This window comes from Leguminivora glycinivorella, chromosome 13, assembly GCF_023078275.1.
Source record: "Leguminivora glycinivorella isolate SPB_JAAS2020 chromosome 13, LegGlyc_1.1, whole genome shotgun sequence".
Taxonomy (NCBI): domain Eukaryota; kingdom Metazoa; phylum Arthropoda; class Insecta; order Lepidoptera; family Tortricidae; genus Leguminivora; species Leguminivora glycinivorella.
Genome location: NC_062983.1, coordinates 19,318,758 through 19,343,918, shown reverse-complemented (window position 1 = coordinate 19,343,918; position 25,161 = coordinate 19,318,758). Strand labels below are relative to the sequence as shown.

General features: G+C 40.5%; 3 protein-coding genes across 6 annotated transcripts in view; 1 reads left to right on the top strand and 2 right to left on the bottom strand.

Annotated features, from left to right (window-relative positions):
* LOC125232895 (CLIP domain-containing serine protease 14D-like) overlaps nt 1–25,161 on the top strand; it is a 45,905-nt gene that overhangs the window by 15,783 nt on the left and 4,961 nt on the right. The gene's annotated exons all lie outside the window — the stretch shown is intronic.
* Nucleotides 407–12,383, bottom strand: LOC125232898 (CLIP domain-containing serine protease 14D-like). Of its 2 annotated transcripts, none has more exons than XM_048138728.1 (8): nt 12,261–12,383; nt 11,242–11,363; nt 10,487–10,622; nt 9,942–10,001; nt 9,181–9,338; nt 8,082–8,190; nt 6,474–6,651; nt 407–1,493 (listed from the first exon to the last, which is right to left on the bottom strand). In XM_048138728.1, the coding sequence occupies exons 1-8, from the start codon at nt 12,334–12,336 to the stop codon at nt 1,247–1,249; spliced, it is 1,086 nt and encodes a 361-aa protein (XP_047994685.1). In that variant the 5' UTR covers nt 12,337–12,383; the 3' UTR covers nt 407–1,246. The 2 variants fall into 2 exon arrangements, with proteins under 2 accessions (XP_047994685.1, XP_047994687.1); XM_048138730.1 differs by lacking the exon at nt 12,261–12,383 and adding an exon at nt 12,095–12,125.
* Nucleotides 17,128–23,732, bottom strand: LOC125232896 (CLIP domain-containing serine protease 14D-like). Of its 3 annotated transcripts, none has more exons than XM_048138722.1 (8): nt 23,610–23,732; nt 22,590–22,711; nt 21,835–21,970; nt 21,286–21,345; nt 20,527–20,684; nt 19,428–19,536; nt 17,818–17,995; nt 17,128–17,449 (listed from the first exon to the last, which is right to left on the bottom strand). In XM_048138722.1, the coding sequence occupies exons 1-8, from the start codon at nt 23,683–23,685 to the stop codon at nt 17,203–17,205; spliced, it is 1,086 nt and encodes a 361-aa protein (XP_047994679.1). In that variant the 5' UTR covers nt 23,686–23,732; the 3' UTR covers nt 17,128–17,202. The 3 variants fall into 3 exon arrangements, with proteins under 3 accessions (XP_047994679.1, XP_047994680.1, XP_047994681.1); XM_048138723.1 differs by lacking the exon at nt 23,610–23,732 and adding an exon at nt 23,444–23,474; XM_048138724.1 differs by lacking the exon at nt 23,610–23,732 and adding an exon at nt 23,234–23,258.

Here is a 25,161-nt window from a genome sequence, read left to right as displayed (position 1 = left end):
AGGGCTGGGGCCCGTTTCTCGAAAGGTACAAGCCTTGTATTACAAATGCGCGAACTGTCAAATCGTATGGGTTGTCATGGAAACACACTTGTAATACAAGGCTTGTACCTTTCGAGAAACGGGCCACTGGTCTTCTGCCTTCCTTTTGACTTCCTGGGTGCGTAGCCGAATGGCACAAACGCTCACGAAACGAGAAACGCTAGTAGATGTCTATCTCTATCGCTCTTGCGTATTGGCGCGACAGAGCCAGACTATCTTTCGCGACGTTTCGTTTTCGTTTCGCGTCGGAGAAATGCCATTCGGCTACTGGGCCTGATACGACACGACGTTGATTTTTTGCTATGTTTGGGTCATATTACCCAAATAAAGGCAGTTGGACAGTGTGTTTTAAATAAAATACAAGTACTGTTTTATTTACAAGCTTTTATTCAACTTCCTTTCTTCCCGTGGGTGTCATAGAAGTCGACTGTTGGATATGGGTTAATGGAGTAGGCGAGAGACTGGCAATCTGTCACTGTAATGTCACAGTTTCGTTTTCTTTCAACACCTTAGGAATTGGCAAAGGGTGGTAATGTATATTCAGCGCAAGTGTTGCAAGCAAAATGAGTCCCACTTCATACTTACATCAACATCATGTATAATTATTACGTTCCATTGGAAACAATACCTCTACAATTCTGAAGAACCCAATGCAATTGTAGACTGTAGACTGTTTCTATACTACCATGCGTGCGCGTGCAGCATCCCTGGTGCGCAGGGTGCGCGTCAGCCCCAACAGCATCCTACAAATGATAGCAGACAGGGTTGACTGTCCCTATTTAGCGCACTGCGAGGGATTGCATTCCCCAATGAGTGTTGTTTTAAATTTAAGATTGTATGCACTAACCCCTTAGTTTGCAAGTCCTACTAATAATATATCGTCACTACTTTTTAAAAATCTCGTATCTCGATCACGCTGTCCTCAAAGTTAAAACGCAGTAAATCTATATGCATTCCATACATACTCATTACAATTTTCTTTTCATTGACAGACGAAGATACAAGTTTTTTTAAAAGTAGTGACGATATGTGTCATGGTTACATGAAATAAAAATATTCATTCATTCAATTCTCCATGGATCATGGATTCGATCCAAAATTACACATTTTCAGAACCGTACAAAGACAAGACCATTTACAAACACAATTTATTACACATTAACAAAAAATCATCTATCTAAATAAAATAATTTGCCTTCTTCTCTTACTACGCTTTTATCGAGTTCAAAACCCATGCCATGTACTTGGTGACGTCAGTGTAGACCTCAGGATACAGGGTCCCGCACCGATTCGGGCCATACGACACGATACCATACTGGATAAATCGGTTGCGGTCCCCAAACCTGTCCCACACCATTAGGGGCGCTCCAGAGAACCCTCGGCAGGAACCTTTGCTACTGGAATCGGAGCAGATCTTGTTCTGCATGTCGTCTTCTGCGCCGTGTTGTCTGTTTCTAGAATATAAAATATTTATGTTTGTATGAAAAGGTAAGACGATTATTTCAAAAAATAATGCTTCGTATTAGGGTCCTTCATTCCTATATCTGTGCTGTGTTCTAGACGTAGGTTTCTAAAGAAAACTCCAGATTTATAGAACACTGATGTGCTACGTTTAATGCTCGGACACAGACTGACATGGGTTACAACTACCCTCTATATGAAAACATAACAATTCCTCCACCAATAGTAAAGAAAGCTTAAAATTAAAATATGACCTATCTAAGCATACTAATATATTAGAAAGGTTACACACTAACAAACATAGGCAGCAGTAGGTATTTATCTGTACACTGGGTTAGGATTGCGAGTGGCACGGATATTACGACGATCTGCATGCGTCATAGGGTCTAAGGTAGTCTCGGTACGCTCCGCCTCACCGTCTAGAAAAACATCATTCTGGGCCACCGATGTGGCAGCAGGCGGGACTATGGAGTCGGGGGGTACACCTTCCCGTGGTATCAGCGACTGGCAAGGCTCATCTAAATTATTTCCACTTTCAACTAAACTTGAGTCAGAGGTCTGGCCTTCAATCGCTGGAGGTGACACTGCATCATGACTTGGAGATAACGACTCGTTGATTGTTATTTCCAGGTCAGATGAAATATCTTGGGTGTCACTAGTAGTACCTACGCTATTATTACCTTTATACAACAGTAACTGATCTACATGTTTCTTAACTAATATATTTAAATCTATTATACGAACTAAGTACATTTTATTACCTATAAGTTTTTGTATACAACCTTTTTTCCATACGTGCTTATTTCCGTTACTAAATATATGTTTAACTAACACCTGATCTCCTTCCACAAAACACACCTTGCGCCGCCCTCCATAGTTCTTAGTTTGTGAGATCTGTTTAAAACAAACATTTTGGTTAGCTTCGGATGATAACGACATGTTAGGTGATTGTGAGTGTGATGAGTCATAGTTGTTGTCTAGCGACGCGTTATCGCGATACAACAGATCGAGACGACAGCGGAGCGAGCGCCCAAGCATCAGCTGTGCGGGCGAAAAACCGGTTGTGCAATGAACGGAGTTTCTTATATTAAATAACAGCTGATGTATTCGCCTGGAGACAGGCTCCGTGTTGCTATTCGCCATTATTATTTTTATACCTCTTTTCAAAAAACCAATACTATTTTCTACTTGGCCGTTCGACTGCGGATGGTAGGGGGGGCTAGTCAAATGTTTTATGCCGTTTGCTACGCAGTAAACTTCCATTTCTTTCGAACAAAAATTCGCTGCGTTATCGGATACTAAAACCTGCATTAATCCAAATCTACTATTTACTTCTACCAACCTATCAATGATCGCTTTTGTTTCCGTTGATTTCATTAGAAAACATTCGACCCATTTAGAGTGTGCATCAATGATTGCCAAAAATTGCGTTCCTTCAACTGAAAACATGTCCATATGCACACGACTCCAAGGTCGTTTAGGGTAAGGCCACACGGCAAGCGGTGCGCGCGGCGGGGTCTTACGCATTGCGTTACAAATACTACAAGAACCTATCTTTTGTTCTATGTGTTTGTCAATATCGGGCCACCACATTCGTGATCGGGCTTCGGTCTTTGTTTTGACGACGCCGAAATGTGAACTATGTAACTCGTCTAACATTTTTTCGCGAAGCTCCCGTGGAATTATTAATTTGTGACCCCTTAGAATGCACCCATTTTCGACATGAAGCTCAAACCTACATTTAAAGTACGGTTTCAAAGTTTCATTTTTTATTTTGCGCGGCCACCCATTTATGACGTACCGTTTAACCTCATTGAGATTACTATCAGCTGTGGTCGCCTCTCTTACCTCTGATAACGTAATCGGCCTGAGCATGTTATCCGTAAAGTAATTAACGTATAAGCACGTATCTACGAGCTCACTATCACATTGTTCAACCCTTGATGAATAACTGGATATCGAGCGCGAAAGAAAATCCGCGATGTTTTGTTCGCTTTTTATATACTCAATATTAAAATTGTAACTTGATAAAAACAATGCGTATCGCTGTAAACGATTTGCAGCCATTTCCGGTATGCCCTTTTTATCGCCAAAAATAGTAATAAGTGGTTTATGATCCGTTCGTAAGACAAATGGCACGTCACGGCCATACAAGTAGTGATGGAATTTTTTTACCGCAAACACTAAGCTCGCAGCCTCCTTTTGTATTTGAGCGTAATTACACTCTGCTTTTGAAAGTGACCGTGAAGCGTAAGCCACTACGCGCTCCTCGCCAGAGGGCTGCGTCTGTGATAAGACCGCCCCGAGGCCGGCGGGCCCTGCGTCAGCTGTCACTATCGTCACTAACTCGGGGTTGTAGTGCGCGAGAACCCTTTCGGAACCCATCTCCTCCTTAATACTTTTAAACGCTTTTCCTTGTTCTTCCCCCCACTCCCACTTTACGTCATTTTTTAAAAGTGAATACAAAGGCTTTAAAACGCTGGAAGTGTTAGGCACAAAACATCTGTAATAATTGACTAAGCCCAGGAAAGACTTAAGTTCTGTAACATTCTTTGGAGGCGTACACTTTAAAATGGCTTCAACTTTCTTTGGTGACTTATGCAATCCGTGTTTATCAATGATGAAACCGAGATATTCGACTGATTTTTTAAATAGATCACACTTCTCGCGTTTTAATCGTAACCCGGCATCCTCTAACCTACTTAAAACCTGTTCTAGCCTTTTTATATGAATATCGCGGTTTTCTCCGGTCACCAATATATCGTCAATAAATATACAAACGCCGTCTATGTCACCTAGTACGCTTTCAAGCGTCTGTTGAAAAATATAAGGCGCGTTCGTGAGTCCAAACACTAAACGGTTATAGCGAAATAAACCCTTATGCGTATTTATGCAAGTTAAGTTACGCGACTCGTCCAATTCCAGCTGATTGTACGCCCTAGACAGGTCGAGTTTTGAGAACTCTTCCCCTCCATATAGCTTAGCAAACAAATCCTCAATACGTGGAACCGGATAGTTATCAACATATAACGCCTTATTTAACGTAACCGAATAGTCCCCACAGATCCTAATATTTCCGTCGGCGCGCAACACGGGCACTATCGGCGTAGCGACATCGGCGTGGTCTACTTTCTCAAGGATCCCCAAATCTACTAAACGCTGAATCTCAGCTTCTATTTTACCTTTTAATGGCAATGGCACAGGGCGAGGCTTGAAAAACTTCAATGGCATGTCCGGTTTAACCTTAAGAGTGACTTTATATTTATTAAAACACCCCAGTTCGTCTGTGAATAACTTAGAATATTTAGTCATGATTTTAGAGCCTAAGTCATCTCCTACTATATTGTTAACGTTTTGTCTACAAATTTGTAAACGAAATGCTCTAAAAAAATCGCGCCCCAATAAAGTAGGTCGATCCTCGCTCTCCACACAAACATAGAACATAACCTGGTTAGTTTCCCCATCGTAGGTGACGGGTAAGCTAACGGTACCCTTAAGTGCCAGCTTACTTTTATTATAGCACCTTAATACGAGCTTCGGCGACTTTAACTCATATTCTGAGAAATACCTATCGTAGATGTCGTGGGGCATTAGTGACACTGCGCTCCCACAGTCAATCTCGCAACTAATAGGCTCGCTCGCTATCGTAACGATCTGTACCATCGGTTCACCATAAACTGTAACAATACTGTAAACACTCTCACCTTGAATGATATCGTCATCCTCCTCTGCTACAAAATAATTCCTTCGCACTTTGGTTTTACACATTCGCTTTAAATGTCCTTTTTGTTTACACTTTTGACATGTATAGTTAATAAAACGACACTGATCCTTTGTATGATTTTTATAGCCGCAAACTTCACAACTTTCCAAGTTACTACGAGGGTTACGTTGCGCGCGCGACGTGTTGACGGCAAACACTGGAGTTTCGGGTACCGCGGGTTGTGTTTTTTGCAACGCTATTCGCGCGCACCGCACACTTTGCGCTAATTCTAATGCCTTGTTAAACGTTAAAGTGTCAACGCTCTCAGCAAATAACTTTTCTTTTTCTTTTACATTTTCCAACCCTAAGACAAACCTGTCGCGTAATACACTGTCCAACTCCGTTTTAAAACCACAGTACTGGGCCAGGCTACGCACTCGTGCGGCCCAATCTGGCAACTCTTCACCCGGTCGCTGTTCAGCCTTATAAAAAGTGTAGCGTTCAGCAAATGTACTCTTCTTTGGCGTAAAATGCGTATCCAGATGTTGTAACAAAACCTTGTATTCTACGCTGTCAACTTCCTTTGGCGCCACTAAGTCTCGAAGAATGCGGTAGGTATCTTCCGATAAGGCCGACAATAACACGGCACGGCGTTTCACTTCTGACTTGTCTGTTGTTTCCGTAATATCATTAACAGTGCAGAATTGAAACAATCTGCTCCTGAAGATACTCCATTCGTGAATCCGATGGTCAAAATTGAGACTGCCGCCGAACATTACATTTGCACTTGATGTAGTCATTTTTTCCAACCAATTAATTGAAAAAAACGTTCTCTGCACACGTAGATATCGATCTCGTCGCCAATTGCTGTGTTCTAGACGTAGGTTTCTAAAGAAAACTCCAGATTTATAGAACACTGATGTGCTACGTTTAATGCTCGGACACAGACTGACATGGGTTACAACTACCCTCTATATGAAAACATAACAATCTGAGGCAATTAGGTACCCTCTTTTTGGAAGGTCCTCACGATGCGTTTTTGTAGCTACCGAGCTAAATCACCTTTGAATGGCCTAAGGAACTATCGTGCCAAGCGACATCGCCTTCCAGTATTGTCACAAATACTTATGTTGCCTCAGTGCCTCACGTTACCTGGTATACTGTTACTGGATTTATTTGTTGACATAAACTACATAAAGCAACTAACTCATAGCTTTTCTCAATTTTCTCCCTTTGTGCGATGCTAGCAAATAAAATGACTCAATTTTACCTGTTATATTGCTCCTGGCAGTGCTGAGCAGTGTATATTGACACGTTGACATATAGCAGTGTGGCGGATTCGTAGCTTTTCTCCGATTGCTGCCTGTGGGCGACGGTAGCTGGCTGGTCCACTACATTGCGGCGTCTCATGGACCGGGTTACTGGCAGGCAAACTGTGCCAGCGTTGTCTATAAGAAAATGTTTAGGATTAAAAAAGAAACATAAACTGAAGGACCCTTTACTTATAAACATATCTATAGAAACTACAAGTTCCAGTCCCGGACTAGGCAAACGAGTTTTGAAAATCTTTGAATGCAGTTTTTAACCCCCGACGTAAAAACGAAGGGGTGTTATAAGTTTGACGTGTCTGTCTGTCTGTCTGTCTGTCTGTCTGTCTGTCTGTCTGTCTGTTTGTCTGTGTGTGTGTCTGTCTGTGGCATCGTAGCTCCCGAACGGATGAACCGATTTCGATTTAGTTTTTTTTATTTGAAAGCTGTGTTAGTCGGGAGTGTTCTTAGCCATATTTCATGAAAATCGGTCCACTAGGTCGCGGTCGGGGGTTTTTTCAAAATTTTAATTTTTTCTTCTTTTAAAAATAAAGGTATGTCTCCTTTAAGTAAAATGAGATAGTTTCGCTCCGAGCCCGATTTATCTTTCCACACTGTATAGCCATCAGACTCCAAACTAGGCTGAGCCTGTACCTATCTTATCTTGGACGTCTGCGAGAGCGAATAGCGCGATTAACAATTAAATATAATCAGATTAGTACACATAGTGCTAAAACTATTGTCTACTAATCTAGGTAAATATTAAAGACATATATAACTCCGTATTGACAGATAAAGTCTAAGAAAAAAACGTACCTCAGTACCATACACAAAAAGGTAGGGTGGCCTAGATGGCATTACACCTTTGGGGTACGCTCAGCTAGATGGCGCTATTATTAATATTTGACATTTTAACACATATCGAGCTAAGAATATGGACCAAATTGTCTAAACTGAGGTTCAAAAGTTTTAAGCCTGTGTCAAGAGATGGCAGTCTATGCACTGTGATTACACATTTTACTTCGACAGTAACTCTCTATAATACTCGATCCTCTGTGGTAAATATAAATGCATGAGTCGTGTCATTCAAATATTTCAAATGAAACAAAATGATGACTCACTGATAAGTCGAAACTACCGTTGCTTGAAAATTAATATTTTCATTATTTCTATAAATCGAGAGCACAAAGTTTGAAAACGGCGTGTTTCCTCGTTTTTGAAATGACACTTCGTTTTTAAACCCCGACGCTTTTGGTGATGACGACGGGGTGTTATAAGTGTGACGTGTCTGTCTGTCTGTCTGTATGTCTGTCTGTCTGTCTGTCTGTCTGTCTGTCCGTCTGTCCGTCTGTCTATCTGTCTGTCTGTCTGTCTGTTTGTCTGTCTGTCTGTGGCATCGTAGCTCCTGAACGGATGAACCGATTTCGATTTAGTTTTTTTTTATTTGAAAGCTGTCTTAGTCGGGAGTGTTCTTAGTCATGTTTCATGAAAATCGGTCCACTAGGTCGCGGTCGGGGGTTTTTCAAAATTTTAATTTTGTGGTTAGGTTATGGAGAACATGAGTTACGTACTGAATAATAGATCTACAGGATTTTTCAGCCTCAAGAGTCCGATGTCATTCCTTATAACCGGTTTACGATCATGTCCTGGGTGAATAATTGCTTCTTCTATGAGTATATCCTGAAACAAGAGAAGAATTTAGAATAAATATTAGAATAGAATAGAATAGAATAAACATTTATTCGTGAACACAGACAAGACAAAGAACACATAATAACAACAAGACAGAAAGTAATGAAGTGCCACGAAATGGCCTCATCTCAGCATGTTGCTGGTGACTTCCAGCGCTGATCTTCCGATGAGACCATCAAGTGAGAAAGATTCACGGAGGGCAACAGACAGAAGACATGCAAAACACATATACAAGAAAAATGGACTACAGTTAAAAAGAATAAAATTGAAAACGTTACAAGAAAAATAACAACAGGCTGTGATATAAGCAAGGTCTAAGTATACAAAAGAATAATAACAAACAGAACAGGACAGAACACATTAAATTAATTAAAAGAAAAAAGGAAAGCGTCATACACCAGATCGCACACACAGCGTTCCATCGTTTGGTCGTACCATACTATGGCTGTTCATTAATTCACATTCTTACACAGATTGATTGGGTTGGGTCCCATGGTAAGCTCAAGAAAGCTTGTGTTGTGGGTACTCAGAAAGATAATATACTCGTGCCTCCAAATACGTACATTGAAAACATCCATGAGTCACAAACAAATATTTGTGCTCATCACACAAACAAATGCCCTTACCGGGATTCGATCCCAGGACCGCGGCTTAGCAGGCAGGGTCGCTACCGACTAGACCAGACCGGTCGTCAGAAGTCAATACACTTGATTCAGCACCCAGGAGAAAAACGTTTGAAGAAATGATGTCAAAATTAAACTGCAATCGAAAGTAGCTTCATATTGCCGCTTAAAGCGCAAAAATTTAAAGTATTTGCGTTCATGTTGCTATGGTATTTATCTTATTCATTTTACCAAGCGATTAAACATCACAGAAAACGTTTCCGAAAATTTGCGACACGGATCCTAATAGATTTCTCTATTCTCGGGAAAATATCGAGAATGGCACATAGCTACTATCGCTAGTCACAATTCATACCTGTGAACTAGCTTCACATCCGAAATCTCCCTGGCAGTCCGTGTCATAAACTCGTATCCTCACTCCGACCACTTCCAGCCCTGAGAGACAGTGGGCCGCGGTCAACACGTAACGATCATTGAGGAGGCTACCGGCACACAGGAACTGGATGCCATCCGCTGAAAGGGTTATAAATTGGTTAGTGGTCACCGGTTATACTAACATCTCATTTGACAGCTTTTTTTCATCGAACGTGCTCTTCATCATTATAATCATTAATCATCTTCTTCTTCATATCGCCCACTGCTGAGCTTAAGGCCTCTCTTCGAGTACGCAATTTCTCCCGGTCCAGGGTGCGTAGCCGAATGGCAAAAACGCTCACGAAACGCTCTCGAAACGAAACTGTCGTAGATATCTATCTCTATCGCTCGTGCATATTGGCGCGACAGAGCCAGACTACTTTTCGCGGCGTTTCGTTTTCGTTTCGCGTCGCAGAAATGCTATTCGGCTACGGCGCCTGAGCTAGTCTTGTCTAGTTGTGATCCGCAATTTTTCTGATGTCGTGGACCCAACGAACCAACGGATGTCAGCACTTCTTACATTGGTAAGCCACCATTCCGAACGTATTCTTGTTTTTACATTTGCAGCGCCCTTAGCCTAGTGGATCTTGACCGAACGACACCAGACTTCGCCGTTCGCTCATCTCCTCATAAAATTGAAAAAAAAAGTATATTTCATTATTTTGGATTATCTTTTGTATACTTATTTATTACATAACTCACGTGTTTTATAAGATATGAAGACCATCCATGGATACTCGAACAGGCCAAGTACCGGGACCCCTGTAAATAAACAGGTAATATGTTTTTAGGGTTCCATATTACAAAGGTATGTATACAAAAGGAATCCTTATGACGTTTTAGAATAACCGTACACGTGCGCGAGTCCATACATCAAGCGCGACTTCAACTGTGAACTGTCGGGCGAAAGCGCATATTGGGCTAAATCGCATAGTGCGACTCTGTCCGTCTGTCTGTCTGTCACATTCCTAAATATCTCGAGACGGAGAGCTACTTATGTTGTCGATTTTTGGAATAGTTATGAACAAGTTAACATCTACAGTTTTTTTATAGGTATTCATATGTTCGAATATTTAGCAATGGAACATTCCATTAAAATATTAAATAGTCTACCGTTGTCCCGTACAAACGCGAATTTTCTGCAAGTTGGCTGGTGTAAGATAATCTTTTTTAAGGCAATAAATAAATAAATATTGGGGGACACTAGGGGGAGCTAGTGAGGAGAAAAAAATTAATATCAGCTTTACCGCCTGCAACTCTGTCTGCATAACCGTCTTCCTCCCCTATTCCACAGTTATCCGGTAATAGAAGAACGTTCTGATGGTAATGAATAGAATTGGCCAAAGCGGTTTCCAAGCCAGATGTCACCTTAGCGCAGCATACCTGGAAGTTAACATTTCGAGGGTAATGTTGAGCGTTGCGAGAGTTTGAAGGCACGAAGGTTAAACAAACTTTGCCACCGAGTGAAACAAACATTTTCACCACACCAAAATAAAAAAATGAAAATGAAATATTTATTTTTCAAGTAGGTAGGCATATTACAATGCGCATATGAACGTCAAATAAAGCTACGCCGGCTCTAACCCTACGCCTCAGCCTCGAGAAGATTTGAATACTGACTATAAAACATTAAACTACCTAAATCAAATCCGTCAATTTATTTAATATTTATGATTGAAAATTATTATTTATAAGTAAAATCTACCAGCCAGTAAAATCTACAGCTGAAGACATCAAGTTAAAATTTGTACTTTGCACTCTTGTGGATAAAAACCATTTTGCTTTCTGTTTTCGAATAGCAAAGAGAGCCTTTACCAGTTGGTGTGTTGAAACTGCTAATGTTCTTATCGACCCCGAAATGGGCACATGATTGTCAGTGTCAAGTGTTCAACAGGCCACATAAGCTATGACACGCTACAAATACATTAGATGGTATATATAGGTACTTGTTTATTTTCCACCTTTTTAATATAAAAAAAATAAAATACGTAATCTAACCAACCTTCCGTTGCCTACCATCGTCTACCCCGCAGAAGCCACTCATTTCTAGGGCGACCAGCTGCAAATCTATGGCTACCATAGCAGCCGTACATGATTTGAACCCGATGCAGTCGCTGCAGTTATCTGCAATGTGTTAATAGTTATCATCGTCATCATCATTTCAGCCGTTAATCGCCCACTGATGAGCATAGGCCTCCTTCGTGTACGCCGCTTATCCCGGTCCTGGGCTAATCTCATCCAGAGATGCCCCGCAGTTTTTCGAATGTCGTCCACCCAACGAGCCAACGGATGTCAGGCGCTTCATACATCTGAAAGCGACCAACATTTTGGTCCACCTGCCATCACTCTGCCTTGCAACATGTCCTGACCGTCAAGTCCATTTGAGTTTGTGTTAATAGTTATACTTAGATAGATAGAATAGATATAATACTCTTTATTGGCACACTTCAGCAAAAGATACAGAAAAAATATAGTAGTAGTCTGGGGCCCATTTCTCAAAACTGAAAGTTACAAGTTACAGGCGGAAGTCTCTTTCCAACTTGTCATATTAGACATTGACAACTACTTGTAAATTGTAACTTGTAGCTTCGAGAAATGGGCCCCGGTCTTGTTATTTGTAATTACAAGGAGCAAGCGAATATTACATATATTCATATTAGTGGAATCTAAGCGTTACGAGGATTTCCAGACACAAAGGTTAAACAAATATTGCCACCGAGTGAAACTCAAATTTTTTACACCAACACGAGGATGTAACGCATCAAAAACCAAATCTATCACATCACTGCCTTGTTTTTATTACTTTTGAAATCTTCGACGTTATTGCGCGGTATATGAAGATATAATAATCTTACCTTTATCACCACACATTAAGGAAAAAGGTTAAAATCGCAAACAAAGTAGTATCGCAAGATATATCTATATTTTTTGTACACAACACAAGACACATTGATTTGTTAACAAAAACAATTGCTATTCGATGACATTAAAATGTTAAAAATTGTTAATTATAAAACTCACTTTTTAGTACCACCGCAGTCATTCGATCACATAGATACAAAATAAACACACAGAGAAAAGAAACTTTGAAGCGCATTTTCTTTATAAATTACAGTGTATCGTGTCGGACGGTACTATAACCAGTTCCAAGATGACCAGTTCGCTCAGTGTATTAATAGCCGGCCCAGGCCGGTTCTCACGTTATAAAATACATTATAATTATGTGTTTTATAAAGCCACATTCATGAACGAATTGTAAGCTAATCTGCAAACAGATAACAATTTCACGAAATTTGCTTTTTATCATGCAGAAACGTCTGCGAGCGATATTACATATTTTTAAATTAACACTTTCGAAACCGGGCTCTACGCGGCGCTACGACATTTTCGCTACATACGGGGAAACCCATGTAATCGGCTACGCTTCTACGAGCGGTGTGCCCGACAGTCGGGTTCTTGGTAGCGAAAGTGTTAAAGGAAAAATGGAAAAATTCACACCTCCGGCAGGACTCGAACCAGCGACCTTTGGCCTTGCCGGGGCCATCGCGCTTACCAACTGCGCCACGGAGGCCTGCTGGATGTGTGCGAATTTATCCATGCCTTCCATCAATTCTCAACCGCCTTAGGGTGGCGTTATAGCAAACATCTACCCGTAAGAATAGATCTTAACAGGCACTAGAGCCTCAATTTACATTGAGAATTCGCCAGTAACAATGTGCTAACCCATACTAAATTTGCTTTTTTAACCGCCTTCCAAATCTCAAGGGAAGGGGTTCTCAATTCGTCTGTATATATATATTTTTTTTTTAATGTTTGTTCCTCGATATCTCCGTCGTTACTGGACCGATTTTGAAATTTTTTTTTTATTGAATGTATATGCATACAGATTGGTCCCATTTTTCTCAGAACCCAGTTCTGGTAGTGGGATCCTGGAGAAATCGAGGGAACTCCTCAAATCTGAAAGGCATACATATGGTGATTTTTGTGTTTTTAAAGGAACAGCATGCATTTACGTCCAGAACAGTGACATTTGGTGCAGTGGAACTGCTGATGAATAAACTTTACTTATGTTATCTAAATGTAACCTACTGTATTACTAAGTTTTTTTGTTTGATAAAATTTATTAACAAAAACACATACAAAAAATACAACAAAAAACCTCAGACATCATAAATACAATTAAAACTTAACCTAAAATTAAAACTAAATATAAAATACTTCCCCTAATTCACCACCCTCACCACTGCTGATGATGGTCAGAACGGAACTCCTCAAATCTGAACGGCACACTTATAGCGACTTTGGTATTTTTATAAGAACAGTATGCACTTACGTCCAGAACAGTGACATTTGGTGCAGTGGAACTGCTGATGAAGAGTGAGCCGCCCCTGGTTAGAGTTCCGTTCTGATAATCATTCTCATCTGTAAGTACTTCAGAATCATCCAAATTTCAAAATTGTTTCAGAAATGACGGAGATATCGAATAACAAACATTAAAAAATATACAGACGAATTGATAACATAATCCAACATTTGAAAGTATTTATCACTAGAACCCCAAAGGAAGGCGGTTTTTTTTTCTTAAAAATTATATCATGCAGAAACGTCTGCGAGCGATATTTCATATTTTTAAATTAAAGGAAAAATGGAAAAATTCACACCTCCGGCAGGACTCGAACCTGCGACCTTTGGCCTTGCAGACGCAGACGTTTCTGCATGATAAAAAGCAAATTTAGTATGGGATAGCACATTGTTACTGGCGAATTCTCAATGTAAATTGAGACTCCAGTGCCTGTTAAGATCTATTCTTACGGGTAGATGTTTGCTATAACGCCACCCTAAGGCGGTTGAGAATTGATGGAAGGCATGGATAAATTCGCACACATCCAGCAGGCCTCCGTGGCACAGTTGGTAAGCGCGATGGCCCCGGCAAGGCCAAAGGTCGCAGGTTCGAGTCCTGCCAGAGGTGTGAATTTTTCAATTTTTCCTTTAATTTAAAAATATGTAATTTCACGAAAGTTAGACTTATATTGACCGGGATATAGACCGTGATTACCTTTTTTATTTTTGTCGAGCTCCCGATATTTCGACGCAGTTGCATGCATCATGATCACGGAAAACTGACGAAGGCGGGTGGATGTTAAAGTTGCATAGACAGCGCGCGATCTACCCTCCTTCGCGCGCGTCGGCTGCGTTCACTTTCAGCGTTACCACTGGTCGCATTCACACTCGATGGTCTGTCCAAACACACTACACTCACAGTGTCACTACGTTTGTTCAATTCTGACTTCACCGGTTTTTTACACAAACAAATCACTGGATTCCATACATTAGATAGTTTGAAGCCATCCTCACGATTGAAATTTTTATATTTGTGAATCTCAATGGCTTCTCTTACCAATCTCGGTATGTAGTGGCGTTCCGTCGAAATTACCTTAGGACTATGCAACTCGATCCAATGATTTGCATCCGACTCAATGAGATGTTGAGCAATAGCAGACTTGCGAGTATCGTTCTTTTTGACTGCAGCAATGTGTTCTTTAATTCTGCAGGCAATAGTGCGCTTGGTCTGCCCTATGTAAGAACTGCCACAACTGCACTCAACTTTGTACACACCGGGTTTTTCCAGAGGAAAATTGTCCTTAGGTGACCGCAAGAACTTTGCAATTTTCCTGTGTGGGGTGAAGATAGTTTTTACAGAGTAATTGTTTAGTATTTTAGAGATCTTATCTGTCACTCCCTTTACGTACGGCATAAACGCTGGTTGTCTCTCTACGCGATGAGTGAGGTGCTTGGGTTTTGCATCCCGTTTATTAACGTTAACTCGGTAACCATTTCTCCTCAGGACTCTCTGAACATGGTTCAACTCCTGTACAAGATGAGAGGAGTCACACAAAGCGTGTGCTCGATTGGTTAGTGATGTTACGACCGAGTTTAACTGTCTGGGATGATGGTGTGAGCTCGCATGCATCGAGTGTGAATGCGACCAGTGGTAACGCTGAAAGTGAACGCAGCCGACGCGCGCGAAGGAGGGTAGATCGCGCGCGGCTGTGTCTATGCAACTTTAACATCCACCCGCCTTCGTCAGTTTTCCGTGATCATGATGCATGCAACTGCGTCGAAATATCGGGAGCTCGACAAAAATCAAAAAGGTAATCACGGTCTATATCCCGGTCAATATAAGTCTAATGAAAATAACAGTGAATCATTCAAAACTTTCACGAAAGTTGTTTTTAAGCTACTAATAGCGTTTTTGATGAAAACATTAACTGGAGCCCAAAACGTTGCATAAGATTATATAAACTGTTGTTTGAATATGGATATTTTTTAATGGTTTTCCTCGTTACTGTGCGAATCATCGTGTGAGTCTGACGCCTTTGTTGAACGCGGCAAAACAAAAATGGAAATATCTACTGACAAACCTTTAATCAGTATGATCCTATTTGTGCTCAAATTGTGCGCGTGTATTGTGCTGTGTCTAGGACTAACTCAAGGCGTTATTAAAGTCCCGCAATATCGAATCCGTGAGTCGACGACAAATTTTTCAATAGAGTTATTATATGCGGCAAAACAACAAGGGGAGCAGAACTTTGTCTTGTCTCCGGTCGCAGCGTGGACAATGTTGGCCGTGACTGCCGAAGGCGCGTTGGGCAAGACCCGCCAGGAGCTGCTCGTCGCCTTGCGGTTCCTCCCTAAACAGGCGATTGAGCTGGTCAGGTTCTACTACCAAGAAATCACGCGGCAGCTTATCGTCGACAAAACTACTGCCGAATATAAGAATTTCAGCGGAATATTCATTCACAGGGGTGATTGGTTTGGAATAGAGGATAGCTTCCGTCAAATCGCGGAGGAATACTATAATACAGAAGCAGTTGACTTAAACTTCGAAAACAAAGCAACAGCGGCCACCGTCAACCGAGCAGTGTCTTTGACTACCGAAGACAGAATTCCCACAATCAAGAGTTGGACTCTTGTTGGTGGAACAACTTCCATGAGGGCCGGTCTTCTGCCTTCCTTTTGACTTCCTGATACGAGACGACGTTGATTTTTTGCTTTTTTTGGGTCATATGACCCAAATAAAGGCGGTTGGACAGTGTGTTTTAAATAAAATACAAGTACTGTTTTATTTACAAGCTTTTATTTAACTTCCTTTCTTCCCATGGGTGTCATAGAAGCCGACTGTTGGATATGGGTTAATGGAGTAGGCGAGAGACTGGCAATCTGTCACTGTAATGTCACAGTTTCGTTTTCTTTCAACACCTTAGGAATTGGCAAAGGGTGGTAATGTATGTTCAGCGCAAGTGTTGCAAGCAAAATGAGTCCCACTTCATACTTACATCAACATCATGTATAATTATTACGTTCCATTGGAAACAATACCTCTACAATTCTGAAGAACCCAATGCAATTGTAGACTGTAGACTGTTTCTATACTACCATGCGTGCGCGTGCAGCATCCCTGGTGCGCAGGGTGCGCGTCAGCCCCAACAGCATCCTACAAATGATAGCAGACAGGGTTTGACTGTCCCTATTTAGCGCACTGCGAGGGATTGCATTCCCCAATGAGTGTTGTGTTTTAAATTTAAGATTGTATGCACTAACCCCTTAGTTTGCAAGTCCTACTAATAATATATCGTCACTACTTTTAAAAAATCTCGTATCTTGATCACGCTGTTCCTCAAAGTTAAAACGCAGTAAATCTATATGCATTCCATACATACTCATTACAATTTTCTTTTCATTGACAGACGAAGATACAAGTTTTTTTTAAAGTAGTGACGATATGTGTCATGGTTACATGAAATAAAAATATTCATTCATTCAATTCTCCATGGATCATGGATTCGATCCAAAATTACACATTTTCAGAACCGTACAAAGACAAGACCATTTACAAACACAATTTATTACACATTAACAAAAAATCATCTGTCTAAATAAAATAATTTGCCTTCTTCTTTTACTACGCTTTTATCGAGTTCAAAACCCATGCCATGTACTTGGTGACGTCAGTGTAGACCTCAGGATACAGGGTGCCGCACCGATTCGGGCCATACGACACGATGCCGTACTGGATAAATCGGTTGCGGTCCCCAAACCTGTCCCACACCATTAGGGGCGCTCCAGAGAACCCTCGGCAGGAACCTTTGCTACTGGAATCGGAGCAGATCTTGTTCTGCATGTCGTCTTCTGCGCCGTGTTGTCTGTTTCTAGAATATAAAATATTTATGTTTGTATGAAAAGGTAAGACGATTATTTCAAAAAATAATGCTTCGTATTAGGGTCCTTCATTCCTATATCTGAGGCAATTAGGTACCCTCTTTTGGAAGGTCCTCACGATGCGTTTTTGTAGCTACCGAGCTAAATCACCTTTGAATGGCCTAAGGAACTATCGTGCCAAGCGACATCGCCTTCCAGTATTGTCACAAATACTTATGTTGCCTCAGTGCCTCACGTTACCTGGTATACTGTTACTGGATTTATTTGTTGACATAAACTACATAAAGCAACTAACTCATAGCTTTTCTCAATTTTCTCCCTTTGTGCGATGCTAGCAAATAAAATGACTCAATTTTACCTGTTATATTGCTCCTGGCAGTGCTGAGCAGTGTATATTGACACGTTGACATATAGCAGTGTGGCGGATTCGTAGCTTTTCTCCGATTGCTGCCTGTGGGCGACGGTAGCTGGCTGGTCCACTACATTGCGGCGTCTCATGGACCGGGTTACTGGCAGGCAAACTGTGCCAGCGTTGTCTATAAGAAAATGTTTAGGATTAAAAAAGAAACATAAACTGAAGGACCCTTTACTTATAAACATATCTATAGAAACTACAAGTTCCAGTCCCGGACTAGGCAAACGAGTTTTGAAAATCTTTGAATGCAGTTTTTAACCCCCGACGTAAAAACGAAGGGGTGTTATAAGTTTGACGTGTCTGTCTGTCTGTCTGTCTGTCTGTCTGTCTGTCTGTCTGTTTGTCTGTGTGTGTGTCTGTCTGTGGCATCGTAGCTCCCGAACGGATGAACCGATTTCGATTTAGTTTTTTTTATTTGAAAGCTGTGTTAGTCGGGAGTGTTCTTAGCCATATTTCATGAAAATCGGTCCACTAGGTCGCGGTCGGGGGTTTTTTCAAAATTTTAATTTTTTCTTCTTTTAAAAATAAAGGTATGTCTCCTTTAAGTAAAATGAGATAGTTTCGCTCCGAGCCCGATTTATCTTTCCACACTGTATAGCCATCAGACTCCAAACTAGGCTGAGCCTGTACCTATCTTATCTTGGACGTCTGCGAGAGCGAATAGCGCGATTAACAATTAAATATAACCAGATTAGTACACATAGTGCTAAAACTATTGTCTACTAATCTAGGTAAATATTAAAGACATATATAACTCCGTATTGACAGATAAAGTCTAAGAAAAAAACGTACCTCAGTACCATACACAAAAAGGTAGGGTGGCCTAGATGGCATTACACCTTTGGGGTACGCTCAGCTAGATGGCGCTATTATTAATATTTGACATTTTAACACATATCGAGCTAAGAATATGGACCAAATTGTCTAAACTGAGGTTCAAAAGTTTTAAGCCTGTGTCAAGAGATGGCAGTCTATGCACTGTGATTACACATTTTACTTCGACAGTAACTCTCTATAATACTCGATCCTCTGTGGTAAATATAAATGCATGAGTCGTGTCATTCAAATATTTCAAATGAAACAAAATGATGACTCAATGATAAGTCGAAACTACCGTTGCTTGAAAATTAATATTTTCATTATTTCTATAAATCGAGAGCACAAAGTTTGAAAACGGCGTGTTTCCTCGTTTTTGAAATGACACTTCGTTTTTAAACCCCGACGCTTTTGGTGATGACGACGGGGTGTTATAAGTGTGACGTGTCTGTCTGTCTGTCTGTATGTCTGTCTGTCTGTCTGTCTGTCTGTCTGTCTGTCCGTCTGTCCGTCTGTCCGTCTGTCTATCTGTCTGTCTGTCTGTCTGTTTGTCTGTCTGTCTGTGGCATCGTAGCTCCTGAACGGATGAACCGATTTCGATTTAGTTTTTTTTTATTTGAAAGCTGTCTTAGTCGGGAGTGTTCTTAGTCATGTTTCATGAAAATCGGTCCACTAGGTCGCGGTCGGGGGTTTTTCAAAATTTTAATTTTGTGGTTCAGACAACATGAGTTACGTACTGAATAATAGATCTACAGGATTTTTCAGCCTCAAGAGTCCGATGTCATTCCTTATAACCGGTTTACGATCATATCCTGGGTGAATAATTGCTTCTTCTATGAGTATATCCTGAAACAAGAGAAGAATTTAGAATAAATATTAGAATAGAATAGAATAGAATAAACATTTATTCGTGAACACAGACAAGACAAAGAACACATAATAACAACAAGACAGAAAGTAATGAAGTGCCACGAAATGGCCTCATCTCAGCATGTTGCTGGTGACTTCCAGCGCTGATCTTCCGATGAGACCATCAAGTGAGAAAGATTCACGGAGGGCAACAGACAGAAGACATGCAAAACACATATACAAGAAAAATGGACTACAGTTAAAAAGAATAAAATTGAAAACGTTACAAGAAAAATAACAACAGGCTGTGATATAAGCAAGGTCTAAGTATACAAAAGAATAATAACAAACAGAACAGGACAGAACACATTAAATTAATTAAAAGAAAAAAGGAAAGCGTCATACACCAGATCGCACACACAGCGTTCCATCGTTTGGTCGTACCATACTATGGCTGTTCATTAATTCACATTCTTACACAGATTGATTGGGTTGGGTCCCATGGTAAGCTCAAGAAAGCTTGTGTTGTGGGTACTCAGAAAGATAATATACTCGTGCCTCCAAATACGTACATTGAAAACATCCATGAGTCACAAACAAATATTTGTGCTCATCACACAAACAAATGCCCTTACCGGGATTCGATCCCAGGACCGCGGCTTAGCAGGCAGGGTCGCTACCGACTAGACCAGACCGGTCGTCAGAAGTCAATACACTTGATTCAGCACCCAGGAGAAAAACGTTTGAAGAAATGATGTCAAAATTAAACTGCAATCGAAAGTAGCTTCATATTGCCGCTTAAAGCGCAAAAATTTAAAGTATTTGCGTTCATGTTGCTATGGTATTTATCTTATTCATTTTACCAAGCGATTAAACATCACAGAAAACGTTTCCGAAAATTTGCGACACGGATCCTAATAGATTTCTCTATTCTCGGGAAAATATCGAGAATGGCACATAGCTACTATCGCTAGTCACAATTCATACCTGTGAACTAGCTTCACATCCGAAATCTCCCTGGCAGTCCGTGTCATAAACTCGTATCCTCACTCCGACCACTTCCAGCCCTGAGAGACAGTGGGCCGCGGTCAACACGTAACGATCATTGAGGAGGCTACCGGCACACAGGAACTGGATGCCATCCGCTGAAAGGGTTATAAATTGGTTAGTGGTCACCGGTTATACTAACATCTCATTTGACAGCTTTTTTTCATCGAACGTGCTCTTCATCATTATAATCATTAATCATCTTCTTCTTCATATCGCCCACTGCTGAGCTTAAGGCCTCTCTTCGAGTACGCAATTTCTCCCGGTCCAGGGTGCGTAGCCGAATGGCAAAAACGCTCACGAAACGCTCTCGAAACGAAACTGTCGTAGATATCTATCTCTATCGCTCGTGCATATTGGCGCGACAGAGCCAGACTACTTTTCGTGGCGTTTCGTTTTCGTTTCGCGTCGCAGAAATGCTATTCGGCTACGGCGCCTGAGCTAGTCTTGTCTAGTTGTGATCCGCAATTTTTCTGATGTCGTGGACCCAACGAACCAACGGATGTCAGCACTTCTTACATTGGTAAGCCACCATTCCGAACGTATTCTTGTTTTTACATTTGCAGCGCCCTTAGCCTAGTGGATCTTGACCGAACGACACCAGACTTCGCCGTTCGCTCATCTCCTCATAAAATTGAAAAAAAGTATATTTCATTATTTTGGATTATCTTTTGTATACTTATTTATTACATAACTCACGTGTTTTATAAGATATGAAGACCATCCATGGATACTCGAACAGGCCAAGTACCGGGACCCCTGTAAATAAACAGGTAATATGTTTTTAGGGTTCCATATTACAAAGGTATGTATACAAAAGGAATCCTTATGACGTTTTAGAATAACCGTACACGTGCGCGAGTCCATACATCAAGCGCGACTTCAACTGTGAACTGTCGGGCGAAAGCGCATATTGGGCTAAATCGCATAGTGCGACTCTGTCCGTCTGTCTGTCTGTCACATTCCTAAATATCTCGAGACGGAGAGCTACTTATGTTGTCGATTTTTGGAATAGTTATGAACAAGTTAACATCTACAGTTTTTTTATAGGTATTCATATGTTCGAATATTTAGCAATGGAACATTCCATTAAAATATTAAATAGTCTACCGTTGTCCCGTACAAACGCGAATTTTCTGCAAGTTGGCTGGTGTAAGATAATCTTTTTTAAGGCAATAAATAAATAAATATTGGGGGACACTAGGGGGGGAGCTAGTGAGGAGAAAAAAAAATTAATATCAGCTTTACCGCCTGCAACTCTGTCTGCATAACCGTCTTCCTCCCCTATTCCACAGTTATCCGGTAATAGAAGAACGTTCTGATGGTAATGAATAGAATTAGCCAAAGCGGTTTCCAAGCCAGATGTCACCTTAGCGCAGCATACCTGGAAGTTAACATTTCGAGGGTAATGTTGAGCGTTGCGAGAGTTTGAAGGCACGAAGGTTAAACAAACTTTGCCACCGAGTGAAACAAACATTTTCACCACACCAAAATAAAAAAATGAAAATGAAATATTTATTTTTCAAGTAGGTAGGCATATTACAATGCGCATATGAACGTCAAATAAAGCTACGCCGGCTCTAACCCTACGCCTCAGCCTCGAGAAGATTTGAATACTGACTATAAAACATTAAACTACCTAAATCAAATCCGTCAATTTATTTAATATTTATGATTGAAAATTATTATTTATAAGTAAAATCTACCAGCCAGTAAAATCTACAGCTGAAGACATCAAGTTAAAATTTGTACTTTGCACTCTTGTGGATAAAAACCATTTTGCTTTCTGTTTTCGAATAGCAAAGAGAGCCTTTACCAGTTGGTGTGTTGAAACTGCTAATGTTCTTATCGACCCCGAAATGGGCACATGATTGTCAGTGTCAAGTGTTCAACAGGCCACATAAGCTATGACACGCTACAAATACATTAGATGGTATATATAGGTACTTGTTTATTTTCCACCTTTTTAATATAAAAAAAATAAAATACGTAATCTAACCAACCTTCCGTTGCCTACCATCGTCTACCCCGCAGAAGCCACTCATTTCTAGGGCGACCAGCTGCAAATCTATGGCTACCATAGCAGCCGTACATGATTTGAACCCGATGCAGTCGCTGCAGTTATCTGCAATGTGTTAATAGTTATCATCGTCATCATCATTTCAGCCGTTAATCGCCCACTGATGAGCATAGGCCTCCCTTCGTGTACGCCACTTATCCCGGTCCTGGGCTAATCTCATCCAGAGATGCCCCGCAGTTTTTCGAGTGTCGTCCACCCAACGAGCCAACGGATGTCAGGCGCTTCATACATCTGAAAGCGACCAACATTTTGGTCCACCTGCCATCACTCTGCCTTGCAACATGTCCTGACCGTCAAGTCCATTTGAGTTTGTGTTAATAGTTATACTTAGATAGATAGAATAGATATAATACTCTTTATTGGCACACTTCAGCAAAAGATACAGAAAAAATATAGTAGTAGTCTGGGGCCCATTTCTCAAAACTGAAAGTTACAAGTTACAGGCGGAAGTCTCTTTCCAACTTGTCATATTAGACATTGACAACTACTTGTAAATTGTAACTTGTAGCTTCGAGAAATGGGCCCCGGTCTTGTTATTTGTAATTACAAGGAGCAAGCGAATATTACATATATTCATATTAGTGGAATCTAAGCGTTACGAGGGTTTCCAGACACAAAGGTTAAACAAATATTGCCACCGAGTGAAACTCAAATTTTTTACACCAACACGAGGATGTAACGCATCAAAAACCAAATCTATCACATCACTGCCTTGTTTTTATTACTTTTGAAATCTTCGACGTTATTGCGCGGTATATGAAGATATAATAATCTTACCTTTATCACCACACATTAAGGAAAAAGGTTAAAATCGCAAACAAAGTAGTATCGCAAGATATATCTATATTTTTTGTACACAACACAAGACACATTGATTTGTTAACAAAAACAATTGCTATTCGATGACATTAAAATGTTAAAAATTGTTAATTATAAAACTCACTTTTTAGTACCACCGCAGTCATTCGATCACATAGATACAAAATAAACACACAGAGAAAAGAAACTTTGAAGCGCATTTTCTTTATAAATTACAGTGTATCGTGTCGGACGGTACTATAACCAGTTCCAAGATGACCAGTTCGCTCAGTGTATTAATAGCCGGCCCAGGCCGGTTCTCACGTTATAAAATACATTATAATTATGTGTTTTATAAAGCCACATTCATGAACGAATTGTAAGCTAATCTGCAAACAGATAACAATTTCACGAAATTTGCTTTTTATCATGCAGAAACGTCTGCGAGCGATATTACATATTTTTAAATTAAAGGAAAAATGGAAAAATTCACACCTCCGGCAGGACTCGAACCAGCGACCTTTGGCCTTGCCGGGGCCATCGCGCTTACCAACTGCGCCACGGAGGCCTGCTGGATGTGTGCGAATTTATCCATGCCTTCCATCAATTCTCAACCGCCTTAGGGTGGCGTTATAGCAAACATCTACCCGTAAGAATAGATCTTAACAGGCACTAGAGTCTCAATTTACATTGAGAATTCGCCAGTAACAATGTGCTAACCCATACTAAATTTGCTTTTTTAACCGCCTTCCAAATCTCAAGGGAAGGGGTTCTCAATTCGTCTGTATATATATATATTTTTTTTAATGTTTGTTCCTCGATATCTCCGTCGTTACTGGACCGATTTTGAAATTTTTTTTTTATTGAATGTATATGCATACAGATTGGTCCCATTTTTCTCAGAACCCAGTTCTGGTGGTGGGATCCTGGAGAAATCGAGGGAACTCCTCAAATCTGAAAGGCATACATATGGTGATTTTTGTGTTTTTAAAGGAACAGCATGCATTTACGTCCAGAACAGTGACATTTGGTGCAGTGGAACTGCTGATGAATAAACTTTACTTATGTTATCTAAATGTAACCTACTGTATTACTAAGTTTTTTTGTTTGATAAAATTTATTAACAAAAACACATACAAAAAATACAACAAAAAACCTCAGACATCATAAATACAATTAAAACTTAACCTAAAATTAAAACTAAATATAAAATACTTCCCCTAATTCACCACCCTCACCACTGCTGATGATGGTCAGAACGGAACTCCTCAAATCTGAACGGCACACTTATAGCGACTTTGGTATTTTTATAAGAACAGTATGCACTTACGTCCAGAACAGTGACATTTGGTGCAGTGGAACTGCTGATGAAGAGTGAGCCGCCCCTGGTTAGAGTTCCGTTCTGATAATCATTCTCATCTGTAAGTACTTCAGAATCATCCAAATTTCAAAATTGTTTCAGAAATGACGGAGATATCGAATAACAAACATTAAAAAATATACAGACGAATTGATAACATAATCCAACATTTGAAAGTATTTATCACTAGAACCCCAAAGGAAGGCGGTTTTTTTTTCTTAAAAATTATATCATGCAGAAACGTCTGCGAGCGATATTTCATATTTTTAAATTAAAGGAAAAATGGAAAAATTCACACCTCCGGCAGGACTCGAACCTGCGACCTTTGGCCTTGCAG

What these genes read in the sequence shown, in the direction of transcription:
- LOC125232898 (XM_048138728.1), bottom strand. Translation starts at nt 12,336, where the DNA reads ATGCGCTTCAAAGTTTCTTTTCTCTGTGTGTTTATTTTGTATCTATGT. An exon ending in ACGATGGTAGGCAACGGAAG is followed by an intron (nt 10,623 to 11,241) that starts GTTGGTTAGATT and finishes GTTAACTTCCAG; the next exon opens with GTATGCTGCGCTAAGGTGAC. An exon ending in GATGTGAAGCTAGTTCACAG is followed by an intron (nt 8,191 to 9,180) that starts GTATGAATTGTG and finishes CTCTTGTTTCAG; the next exon opens with GATATACTCATAGAAGAAGC.
- LOC125232896 (XM_048138722.1), bottom strand. Translation starts at nt 23,685, where the DNA reads ATGCGCTTCAAAGTTTCTTTTCTCTGTGTGTTTATTTTGTATCTATGT. An exon ending in ACGATGGTAGGCAACGGAAG is followed by an intron (nt 21,971 to 22,589) that starts GTTGGTTAGATT and finishes GTTAACTTCCAG; the next exon opens with GTATGCTGCGCTAAGGTGAC. An exon ending in TGCAGACAGAGTTGCAGGCG is followed by an intron (nt 21,346 to 21,834) that starts GTAAAGCTGATA and finishes GTTTATTTACAG; the next exon opens with GGGTCCCGGTACTTGGCCTG.